Source organism: Thunnus thynnus, chromosome 20 (genome assembly GCF_963924715.1).
Source record: "Thunnus thynnus chromosome 20, fThuThy2.1, whole genome shotgun sequence".
In the NCBI taxonomy this organism is placed as follows: Eukaryota; Metazoa; Chordata; class Actinopteri; order Scombriformes; family Scombridae; genus Thunnus; species Thunnus thynnus.
In genome coordinates this window covers 24,890,841-24,903,585 of record NC_089536.1, presented here as the reverse complement: position 1 = coordinate 24,903,585, position 12,745 = coordinate 24,890,841, and the positions used below count along the sequence as shown (strand labels likewise).

General features: G+C 37.7%; 1 protein-coding gene across 3 annotated transcripts in view; it reads left to right on the top strand.

Annotated features, from left to right (window-relative positions):
* Positions 1-3,518: 3,518 nt before the first annotated feature.
* The window catches only part of ca10a (carbonic anhydrase Xa), a 257,388-nt gene continuing 248,161 nt past the window's right edge, over positions 3,519-12,745 (top strand). For 2 of the 3 annotated variants that reach the window (XM_067576440.1, XM_067576441.1), the window contains exon 1: positions 3,678-3,748. Coding sequence is in view for 1 of the 3 variants with exons in the window: in XM_067576439.1 (XP_067432540.1) it covers positions 3,676-3,748 (73 nt within the window). In the remaining 2 variants the exon portion in view is untranslated. Of the gene's footprint in view, positions 3,749-12,745 lie in introns of all 3 variants that reach the window. The other variant, XM_067576439.1, reaches the window with a different exon arrangement.

Here is a 12,745-nt window from a genome sequence, read left to right as displayed (position 1 = left end):
GTGTGTGTGTGTGTGTTGTTTGGTACAGTACAGGTATGTGTGTGCATTCATGTCTGTCTGTTCTATAGTATCAGGCCTGTAGCTACTATTGAGGACACTGAGGTCATTGCTTAAACTACTTAGTTGTGTGTTGAGAACAAAGGTTGGCATCATCTCGCCAGCAGAGCTGTTGCAACTCATTACATTATGTGACATGTAATGAGTTGTGCACGTACAGGACCGTCCTGTCATTCTGTTCACTTTGTGGATGAGGGGACTGTAACCTGGATACAAACAACACTTACTACAAGATCAGTCAACACTGTTTGAATACAGGTCAAAGCACACATGGCTGTCCGTACCAACATGGTATTGTAATATGGATGATACAAATCCTCTTAGATGATTTAAGAAGAATACATAAGGAGGGGCGCTCTGGTTATATAGCCCACCTCTTGAAGCAAAATTAGTCAATGCCATGAATGATAAGCCTGGATATAAGCTTCCATAGATTATGTTCCACCTGACCTACACACTCAAAACATGCAACTACAAGCTACACCACAGGAACAGAACTATTAACCTATACGCTTTCAAAATGTGACAAACTATTGTGCACACAATCAATTAGGAGTTTCTGCTCTGACATTTTTATTGGCAAAAATATTCACAGCAGGAAATAGGCTAATATATTATAATTATATTATACTGCACGGCAGCCCCTTTGAATGAACAATTAGCCTACCTCGCTGCAGTCACTCTGTCTGTTACTCCGAAAGTGACCCTTGCCCAGCTTGCATGAGGATCGTGATGATGAAGGATCACATCAGGACATAAAGCCTAAGTCCAAAATAAATATGTTTGCATGTATGAGAGAGAAGTCAGTCTCTACTGGGTCATTGCGCTGCTAAAGATTTTGGAATGATAAGATTTCCTGATTCCCTTTGCTTTCTCTCTAATGCTGCGCCTTCATGTATCAGAATCTTTGCAGACAGGAAATGAGGCACAGATAGATAGATGTGTGTGCAGTGATTATTAACAAAGTGTTTCAGTGATACCTCATTTATCACTGTAATTCATTGATCAATAATGAGAAATACCTCTTCTTATTTTTTTGCGACTAAGAATTACATACATACACTCCACTTGTTCTACTATATTTACATTTTCACTATCATGCCATGTGTGACTTTTACATTATGGCTTATTGTTTGGATGAACTTGAGTAATGACTGTTACACTTGTCAGGTAATTTAGGGCAAAACCTCAAATATACTGCAGTTGTGCTCCTGTGCTCAACTTGTTTGACAGCGAAAGTGTTTTCAATGCAATAAGAAAGTGAAGTGAAAAAGAGGAATTTCAAAATTGGCCATATTTGTGACTTATCTTGTGTTGGATTCTGATCCAATTTTCATCATTTTCATACGTGTTGGCAGTGACATTATTTCCTAAGTGGTTACTAAGTGATGATAATAAATCTATACAATAAAATGCATAGACTTATATTGTAGTTTTCAAACTTTTCATGCATTTTTTGGTGGTGAAAGAAAATGTTTAAAGAGTTTTTAAAAGTCTTTAGACGTCCTGTGATTTATTCATGGTGCACTATAATAAAAACAGAAGGCGGTATGATGATACTGTTATAAGTAGCACATATAAACTTAGAGAGATGTTAACCTGAATAATACTCCAGAGAGGGAAGCCTTGAAACTCAGTGCAAAGGTGTTGGTAACATAACAACTGATTTGTCTGCCATTAGTAGAACAAATAACGCAGTAAGACACACCAGCTTCAGAATATGTGCAACATTTCACTGCCAGTATATTTGTGAGCTGTGGTGTCCATATAAGCAGAGGTTAAGTGTCCAGATGCACACTGCACTTTACTCCCTATCCTCTGCACAGCGGGGCCACTAAACACTCAATATGTGGACTGCACTACAATAACGACTCCATGCTGAGGGGATGCATGTGTGTGTATGTGTGTGTATGTCAGTGTAAATGGATGAAGGTGTAGTAGGTTGTTGTGTTCACTTCCCAACCTCTGGATGCATTAAGCATTCCACTCTGCTCCAAACACTCTGAAGCTCAGCATCAAAAGAGAGCCGACTCCTGCCATCGCATAAGTTTTTATTGATCTCGGGTTAAGAGGGATAAACACATTGATTCATGTCATGTACTGTGTGTTAGCTTGATTTGTGCTCAGCTTGTATTGCCTCTGACCTAAACATAAAGCATCTTTTTTTGGCTCATACAGATGAAGTTATTCACTCCAGAGAATGACTGAAACATATATGTTAAGGTGGAAGGAACATTCACATAACTAAACTGCCACTATAAAGGCTTCACTCAAATTCACAGCAGTGGAAAAACAAATATTACCTCGGTTTTCAATCAAATGTATTTAATGATCATTCTGTTTTTTCTAACTTGGATCAAGGCTGTTTGTGGTAATTGATTTTATATGTGAATATGCAGCTCTAAAGCATAACATCAACAGAAAAAGACTTTAAAATCTCTGACCTTTATTTCTCACTATGCTGAGGTGATGTACAGGTGTACTCCAGAACCCTGTGACATCACTGCAGTGCAACAGAGTACACTTGTGGCCACACCCATCAGTGATCAGGAGGTGAAACAGGCTTGAAACTTTCCAGGGTGCAGTGAAACACTGCTGTTAGGTTACTCTCTCAACTCCAAATTCATTCAGACTAAGGAATAAGATTTTCTTCCCTGTGGAGAAAGGAACACTATCTGTTCATGACTAATACAACAAGTCTGGACCACTCATGAATTTTGTTTGTACCAAGGAGAAAATTCTGTGTGCATGAAATTGAGTGAAAGTTTTGTTAAATCCAGTAAGTCCTCCTTAATATATGTGAAAAACATGTTGTTGGTCCATGCCCTCTAGAAGGACACAGGAGTCTTGTCTGATCTGACACCCATAATGGCAGGATGATACTGCAGTTTCAAAAATAAAACCTTTCCTCGTCTGTGGGATGGGTGCAGCCACGACAACAGACTGAAATATTTATTTGGTTATCTTCCCACAGTCTCACATGCTCATTTAGGTTCACATTTGGATACAATTTTCATAATTAAATAACAGAATTTGACTTTTGAAGATTATTAGTATTTTATACATACATCATTTCTAGATGACGCACACATTTAATTTTGTATTGTCAACACTTTTGTTGTTTTGTTGTCTTTAAGTTGCAGTGATATCATTTATAATCGTGGTGCTGGACGCCTGATTGACTGATGCATTAATCATTGTTGAATACCTGCATCTGGACTCTACCAACCTCCTTTTGTTTATATATTTTGTAGTTAACGTAGTAAGTTTTGTTTAGTTATTTTGTGTATATTATGCTCAGTTAATACTGAGTTAGCACAAACTGTCTATGTAGTGTTTATTTGTAGATAATTTAGTTATTGTGTCTTGTTGAAGGGTCATGTGTCAAAATGTAATTTTAAAGAAATTATGATTCCAGTTGATATTTTGCTTTAATGATGCATATTCTTAAACGCACAATATGTAATTTCAGCCGCTAGGGGTCTCTCAATCAAAACAATAACAAAAGATAGAGTGTGATGACGGTGTGAAGTAGCAAGGGATCATGGGAGTTGTTGTCTTCGTTGTTAAATAACCAGCTTCACCGGGATAGGATTACTCCAGTGTTAATCATTCAGGATGTTTTTACCGGGAGCCGAATTACCCGCAGAGGTCTCCTCCTCTCCAGAACAAACGGACCCGGAGATTACAGGTAAAAACACTGAATAAAGCAGTTTCACCTAAAAAATCAGTGTTTCCCCGACGATGTACGGCAACCACCGGATGTCCGGTAGGGCTGTTAGCCGAGCTGCTGCTAACACTTGTTCGGTTTATTTCTCTTAAAACTTTAGATCCAGACGTTCGGCCGGTTTCTCCCGGGAGCCGAATTATCCGCAGATGTCTCCTCCTCTCCAAAAACAAACGTACACGCAGATTAAAATCGTTAAAATACTAATTAAAGCTGTTTCACCTAAACAAATCTATATTTCTCCGACGACGTTTGGTGACCACTGGACTTCCTGGAGAGGCTGTTAGCCGAACTGCTGCTAACGTTTGCCCAGTTTATTTCTCTGATAACTTAAGATCAAGCGGCAACCTCTGGGGCTGTACAATGAAGCCAATGCGGAAGTGCCAAAAACTGCAGTTCCTTTTTTTTTTATAACTCACCCATTTAAATTTTATTAAGCCATAAAGTTATGTATAATGAAGGACATGGCTGCTTTGAGTGACAGGTCTGCCAGCCGCTAGGTGGCTTGTTTCAGCCATTCGGCCCACCTCTTTGCCCATTTTTGATTGGCTGGGAGTTACACAGCGTCACGCACTGCCAAGATGGCGATGGCCGGAGCGGCTCACTTTGAGCTTCAAAACAGCTCTTCAGAAACCAACGGGTGACGTCACAGTAACTACGTCCATATTTTTATACAGTCTATGCTTAAGATCCAGACATCCAATGACTAAAGTCCTTCTTCCCGCTAAAAGATATAGTTAAAAGCGACCTAAATTTATCAGGAAAATGTGGCTTAAAACTGAATAAAAGTCAATTTATAACAGTTTCTGTGGAACAACCACAACATCGATGTATTATCTTGTATGTGTGTAAGTTACTCTTTGGTAGACGCCATTGTAGCGGACAAACACACCGCCGCCGTATGCATCTTGTGCGTGTTTACTCTTTGGTAGAGGAGGTATGACGCCATTGACAGGCGACCAAATGAAACAGTCCGTTACTTTGATTAAATCACAGATTTCTCTGGGGTTGAAAATTGTTGGAAACATTTGGGATAATGTAAGTACACAACTCAACAAAATATATAACAGAGATCTAGTTGTTTTTAGACATTTTAATGTGGAATAATTACATATTACACCTTTAAATTAATTTACATCTTATCAAATTACCACAAACTACTTGGTAAACAGCAAATTTGAGGACAGGTAGTATCCAGCATAGAAGTACTGTTTTTCTGAAGTACTTCTTTACTGTTTTCTGGGGCTCTGGGCAAAGATGTATGAAACTGATATGTGTAGTAGATGTGTTGGTAGGATGAGGCTCAACAGCAGCCTTTAGCACATCATCTACTCAACAAATGAAGTATTGAGATCTGGGAATTCTAGCGAAATTTGGGTTTTGGGTTAAATTTAAGACTTTTAAACAACATTTTAATACCACATAGAATGTAATTTAATTCCTTTTTCATGGTCATACAGGTCAAAGAACAATGGAAAACAAGTAGGGACAATAAGGCCTACAATTATTTTTTAAGTGTATTCATTTATTGACATTTATCACATTTCTGCCAGCACAACAATCATTCCTAAAAATAAAACAAATCAATCAACATGACCTGGACACAGTTAAGTGGCAGAATATTGATAGTTACAAAATGATGAATTAGATTAAGTTTTTGCTAAAATCGACTCTTTCCCATTGTGAATGGATGAATTTAGCTACTGTGGCTTCCTGCAGCAAAATCCACTGTGGCGCCAGTCTCACTCATGTCTCCTGACAGCCCACAACAACACACAACAAAAAAATGAACTAATGTTACTGTTTAAGGTTTGCAAGAGAAAATATTCAAGACCTTTGTAAAATGAAATTGAAGAGGTGTTGAACTGAATTCAGTGTTGTTTGCAACTTTTCAAGACCTTCAGACATCCTGCAAACTTGTTTGGAAGAGGAAAAAAATGATTGTAGTAAAATTATCATCCAAACTGTCTGTTCTAAACATCCGTCACAGTTTACAGACAGACTTCTTGCTCCAGTATCCATACTTACCATAGCTGTGCATCCTCATAGTTTTCCTGTGCAATGAGAGATCTTAACCAACATTTTAGGTGCGTTTCCTTTTAGTTTTACCTCAAAATAAAGTGGTTTTGATAATCTGGATATCTGAATCTGCAGTATTTCCAAATCTTAGCAGTTCCTTGGTGAGTACAACATGATTAAAGTCAGTTGAAATGATGACTAGATCTAAGAAAGTAAGACCAAACTTGCAATAAACTGGAATGATCCTCTTAATCACAATCCTCAGAAGTGAAATGCTGCCCGTCATCTGTTAGATCCAGTCAGGTTTGTTCATTCTCTGGTTTGCTTGACTGCTTATGAGATGAAAAGAAAAGACCAAAGGCCGGTATGTGACACTATGTGACATGTGAAAGCTGTCAGGTTGACATACTAACTCCTGTGATCCAGGGTGACCTGAGATAGCAGCTTGTCACAATTGTGTTATGCTCTTTTATCCCAGATTATACCTTTAGTGTTGTGAGGTTATAAACAGGTAATCTTCTTGCACTCTTTAATCAGATGAAATGTTGGGCATTAGTGTAGATGTGTCGGCTTTATAAACTCGCCTGTGCGCTGCTCAATGTCACCTTGTGTTCTCAACTAAAAGTGAAAGCTTTTTGTCAGCTTTGTCACATGAATACAAACAATTTAGAGCGTAAAAAGGACACAGTGAATTAAGGTCGTTCCTATACAAACACAAATCTCTGAGTAAATGAGACATTTTCCGAGACATTCCACACCATTCCACCATCTCACTGCATCAGAATTTCAATAAATCCCTTCATGAAATACAGAAACCTTTTCTTTGATCTGATCACTCTGTTTGCAACATCATTGATATCAAGTTGTGATGTCACATTATAGGAAAGAAAACTACGTCTTTTACCTCTCAACACTTCTGGTTTACACACAGGCATGAATGTAGCAGTAAAAAGATAGACTGGGTTGCTTTTACTGAAGAAAAAGTTAAAAAAAAAAAATTGATGATGATCCGTGACCTTGCATATTGATATGTTGTATTTATTTTTTAATTTACAGGCCTCGGGTTTTGGGGATCACAGCTCAGGTGCAACTCAAAATAAAGTTATAAGAGTTGGCACGATTTATGGTTGTTGTTGGGGGGTTGGGGGTGGGTGTTCAGTTGTAATTCAGGAAATACTTTCATTAATTCTAAAAGAAACTATATAAACTGTAACGTGCTTCTTTCTATTCAGTCTACGGACAAACGACCGAGAATGAATGTTCTTCAGACTCCTGGATTCCAGTATTGTGTGTACTTTGATGGATTGAGCCCGGCCCTGTGTAACTTTAGAGGGCTTTGCGTTTGGCTGGTTTCGTGTGATTGTGCCCTGTCGCTGTGGAAACTGATAATAACAAGATTATTATCATGTTATTTTTCCATGATTTCAGGAAAAAGATGTGAGTGAATTTACTGAGGCTTATCCTTAAAAGATTGCATAGAAACATCTTTGTAAAGGGTAGCTTTTGCTGAATTTTGCTATCTTTGTATGATGTCTGTGTGTTCAGATTTGACAGATTGTGAGAATAAGAGGTACAAATTCTTTAACAAATTGCATCCCTCCGGCGCAAAGTGGTAAAGGGTTCCCAACCAAATGTTCACAAACCATAAAAGTTCTGATTCAGGCATAATCTCTGTCTATTTATTCTCCCAATACACAAGTGAGCCTTAATGCAGTTTGAAAATGACAGAGATGGAATGAGAGAGACGGAGAGGAAAGAGAGCACTATAACTAAACTAAGCAGAAACCAAAATTGACCTTCATTTAGTCTGTGTTTCATTATGGTTACTTACTGTTTTAAATAATACAAACACACCTTTTAGCAACACTCAGGTCCTCACATGGATTTCATGAATCGCTGAATGCTGAAAGATGCTGATGAAAGACTGCTTACTTCACATACTGATGACCTACTTTAGTTCAAAATCACCATAATGGTGTTGGAGGTTTGACAGGGATTGATGAAGAAAAACTGCAGCACATTCTGCACCAAGTTCAAGAAAATTGCTGAAAAAGTGCCTTTAAAGTCTCATTATCCGGAATTTATTTTTGCCAAATTGTAAGGTTTCCCTGCAGCTCTGTAGAAAATGTTCTGTGGCTCAGGGGTTGGGAACCTCTGCAGCACTGCACCAAGATCCATTTTATCTATTCTGAAATTTCCTCTTCAGTCAACATCAGTGAACTTCATCGAGGGAACAGAAAAGAAGAAGAATTGCTTAACAGAGTATATATTTGTCATATACTATTTATATCAATTTCAAACATTTTTGTCTATTGATAAAAAGGCAGTTTTTGGTAGCATCATGGAAGTCACTGTATATATTCATACTATAATCACCCTGTTTTTACTCTGTGTGTGTATTTCTGGAGAGAATAAGTAATCTGTCCACTTCAGTAAATTAACTTGACAGTTGAATCCTCCAAATTACTTAAAATCATAATTTTCAAATAAAAACAACCTATTAACTGGGTTGTTCCTTCCCAGTATTTGAGAAAAGTACCCAGCTGTCCCTGAGGTCAGGAAAAAAAAAATTACTTTGCCCTCCTGCATTTTAAGTCAGGTCAGCAGAGAGTTCCCTGAATAATGTAACTTTAATAATCACTTATTAAACTGACCCCCTTTAAGAGATGGAAACACTAGTCATGTTATTATAGTGGAAATCAATTAAACATGGAAACTATTTTAAAGGGTGTTTTTGTTATACATTTATGCCACACAAGTTGTTATGTGAATTTTATGCCTCGGTTCAGGCTGGCGGCAAGTTGTCATGACAACGGTGAGCTCTTGCTTCATAACCTTTCAATCCTGACTGCAAAACTTTCTCCAAAAAATTGAGAATGCTTTTATTTTGTTGGCAAATGACCATGGTTTAAGTGGGATAATCAACTTGCTTCGCATCAGCTGGTTCTTCTCCTCCATGTTGTGCCTCAAAACTGTTTAATGCACACCTACTTATTGATTATCCCTTACTTATTAACTGTGTTTTTGCCCATGAGTGTTGCCAACATTCTTCTTAATCCAACTCCAACCGCACCAACACACAGTTGAGCTTGTGCCTTATATGTACCGTTATGTGTGTCTTCCCAACATTATTCAGACTTTGTGCTGTGCTAGAAGTGAAAGTCTTATTTTGAATATGTCCTTTTATTTACCTGGAACCACTCAGCAATGAGCGTTACCGCCTCTTTAACCTGCCGCTCCTCCAGAGACTTCAGTAGTAGGTGGTAAAAGGCTTGGAAGCATCACTGAAAACGCAGCTTCAGTGTATTACTGTAAATCACTACTTGAGAAAAAGGAGGGATGAGCTGAAGGGTGCTCTCTGTCTCTCTGGCCCTCTGTCCTCTTCTCACCACCAGGACTCAACCTGCTGTGACGCTGGAGACACACTCCCATCCTAAGCAGTCTGAGAGGCTTAGACTCAAAGTTCTCTTTGTTTTGCCACTGGGAAATGTATCTCCACTAAAACCCTCTACTGAAAAAACCCAAAAAAATTCAAAGGCAAAATGGCAATTCACATCAGCACAGTACAATTCAACCTTTGTACACTGAAATATCACCAAAGTACACTAGCAAATTTCCACTTTTTCTGTAAGGACGTGAATGTCGGCTTAATAATTGAGACTGAAAGTTCATTCTTGACCTTGTATACAACAGTTGTCAAAACAATCTCACTGCCAGGTCTTTGTAGAAGATGAAGGTACTGAACTCTATATGCTGAGCAAGATTGTGTGATATGATGGAAAGCTTAAGCTCAAACAGCTACTAAATGGATCTTCTTGTTAGATAGTTTTGTTAAAGTGGTAAATATTCTTATATTAAAACACATAAATGTTTATGTGAAGAGTTCCTTGAAGTGATGATTCCACAGAAAATGATCACCAACTCTGCAGTTCCCCTCAGTTCTATTGTGCTTTTCAGCCTCTTTCAGCTCATTATTTTGGTTTTCTGGCCCACAACTTTACTGTTTTGGTTCACCATTATTGCTCTCATAGGGTCAGTCGCAGGAGGCCGCTGTTTTTTATGGAAGCGTTGTGTTCATTTTTTTTCAGACTGTTTTGTTTGACTGGCTAATGAATATTCCATAGTCCTCTGCCTTAGGTTGTGGCCAATGGCCTTTAAAGGAATAGTTCGACCTTTTGGGAAATACACTTACTTCCTGGAGTCATTGTTTCCGGCATAAAACCCCTCTTCACACCAAAACATGTATTTTTACACTTCAATTTGATATGGACTAAAGAAACAAGATATGACTTTTTACTTAGTGAGCTTTAGAGGTGCTGGCAGGTGAACTTTGTTACCTTTAGACAGAGCCAGGCAAGCTGTTTCCAGTCATTATGCCATGATAAGTTAACCAGCTGCTTGCTGTTAGCTTCATATTTAGCATAAAGACATGAGAGTGGTATAGATCTCAGCAAATGAAGTCATCAGCGCTCACAAATAAGTATGTACACTTTTACTAATGCACAGCAGCAGTGGGAAATGGACACAATTCAGCCCTAGGCTTGTTCATTATTAAAAGTGTTACATACTTATTTGCGAGCGCTGACAACTTCATTTGCTATTTTTGTGCTTGATGGGTGGGCAACCAATATACTCTGAAGACATCTGAGTTGAGCGCTCCAGCTCTCCTGTTAAGTGGTATCAATCTACTCACTCTCAGCAAGAAATAAGTGTATGCCTTTTTCACAAAATGTTTTGTAAATGCCATTGAATAGAGATAAGAAATTACAATTATGTTTAATAGCAATGCACATTCTCATTTTAATTACAGACAAGTGATAAAATATTCACATCAAACGATGGAACCATTTGTGTGCAGATGAAACAATTCCCATTAGTGGCACTAAGCTGATAAGTATTGCCAGCAAGGTGGATATTTTTAAAGTCCTCCATCATTTGCTGATTGATAGATGAGGTTTTATGGTTATCAGGTAATCTCTTTCTAATGGACACTCTTGATATGCATGACTGAAGTTTGAGGGGGTTAACTATCAAGAAGTGTTTAATTAAAGGGCTCTGTTTTTTTACTGAGTCAAGAGAAATGTTTTAATGAATTAACAGCCGGCAGTCACCCTCAGAGATCGTTTGTACTTGGGACAGTTTGATGTTAAAACCCTTTCAAAATGTCCGCTTGGATGTGGAAATTTGACCTGGTGGGAGTTATCAGAGAGAGAGGGGAGCTAAAGGAAAGCTCTTTATTTTCCTCAGCAATGTCATTCTCTTCGTCTGCAAGTCATTTATCAACAAATGAGTCTTTATATAACACATTTTAATCCAGCCAGTCATCTCTTCTAATGATGTATAATGACATAACATGAAAACCTGAACACTAACTAAGAAAAATAAACTTTAATTCAGTCAAATACTTATTTGTCATTCCATTAGTCAGAGGAATCTGTCTGCGAAAAGCTCTCATTTCATCAGCCAATGACTACAGTTACCTACCATCCTTCAGAGAGCACCATTTGTTTTAATTTTGTGCTGTCAGTCAAACTGTGAGAATAGTTTTTTGATTAAATGGAGATCTCAATGGGAAACCATCCTCTTTCTGTAATGCAGATTTATGCTGACTGAATATGAAGCAACTGATCATTCTAGTCACATAAGAATCAGAAGCAATACATTTTCTCATCGAGACCAGAAAACCATAGAACAAGAATAAAATGAATGGAAGCTTGATTAAATAGCAGCTGATGAGATTAATTGTGACTTTTTGTTAGCCTGCCCAGCACATTGGTTCAGAGGGAAGAATTGTACAAAGTGTCCAGAGAAAGAGTCCTAGTGATATCCGTGACCCCTGACCTTTCTTTTGGCGCCACAAGCAAGCCAAAATGTCCATGTGTACACAGGAAATATTCAAATCTAAGAAGAAATTGCTCATAGAATTTACTATTGATTTTCATGTTTTAAAAACATAAGAAATTTGGCCTTAAATGACCACTTGACTATTCCTCCAGCACCATCCTCAGGACAAACTTTACAGTTTTAGCCATACAACTGACAGGTTTTAAAGTAAGGCAATGATACTTTTGAAAGAAAAAAAAAATCTTCCTCAATAGCAATAAAACACACCTTGTTAAATTACACTCCGAGTAGGGCTAATGTTAGAGAGGTCTTGGTTAAGTACTGAAGAGGTCAAAAGTGATTGGGAGCACAAAACATTATGTGTTTACTTTAGAGCTACAGCGATTTATTGATTAATCGACCAGCTGAACGGCAGAAACTTAAACTGCAACTATTTTGATTATCAAATACCTTTTCTCATGTTTTAGTCATTTTTTAGGAAAAAATACTAGACATTTGCTGGTTTCAGCTTCTCAAATGTGAGAATTTAAACTGGTCTTCAATTTGATCTCTAAGAAATTACATTTTTTTTACTTTTTTCTGAATTTTTTTTTAGACAAAACGATTAATCAATTAATCGAGAAAAGAATCAGCAAAGTAATCGATAATGGATATAACCTGTAGTTGCAGCTATAGTTTACTTAATTAACATGTAAACAGAACCATGATCTTTCAACCTAAACCTTACCACATGCTGGACTCAGGACTGGAACCCAGGTCTGCACTTAATACACCCCCATCCATCCAGCACCATGTCACTGGCCAAACAAATTAGCAGTTTAAAAACGTAATTTCAAGGTGACAGAGTTAAATATACAATAGTCTAACTGAGCAGCTGAACAGGTGTCCATGCTAACAAATGTTTCCTGCTTATGATGGTATGAGGTGAGTGTGTCCCAGTATTAACTGTATACGCACTGATCCCATTTGTAGGAATCAGTTTGGAGACCTTGTTATGTACTACACAAAACAAGGAATTCCTATAGAAAAGACAGGTAAATATAATATATTATAATACATACAAAGTAAAAAGCCCATAATTATGACTCCTGTTCTGAA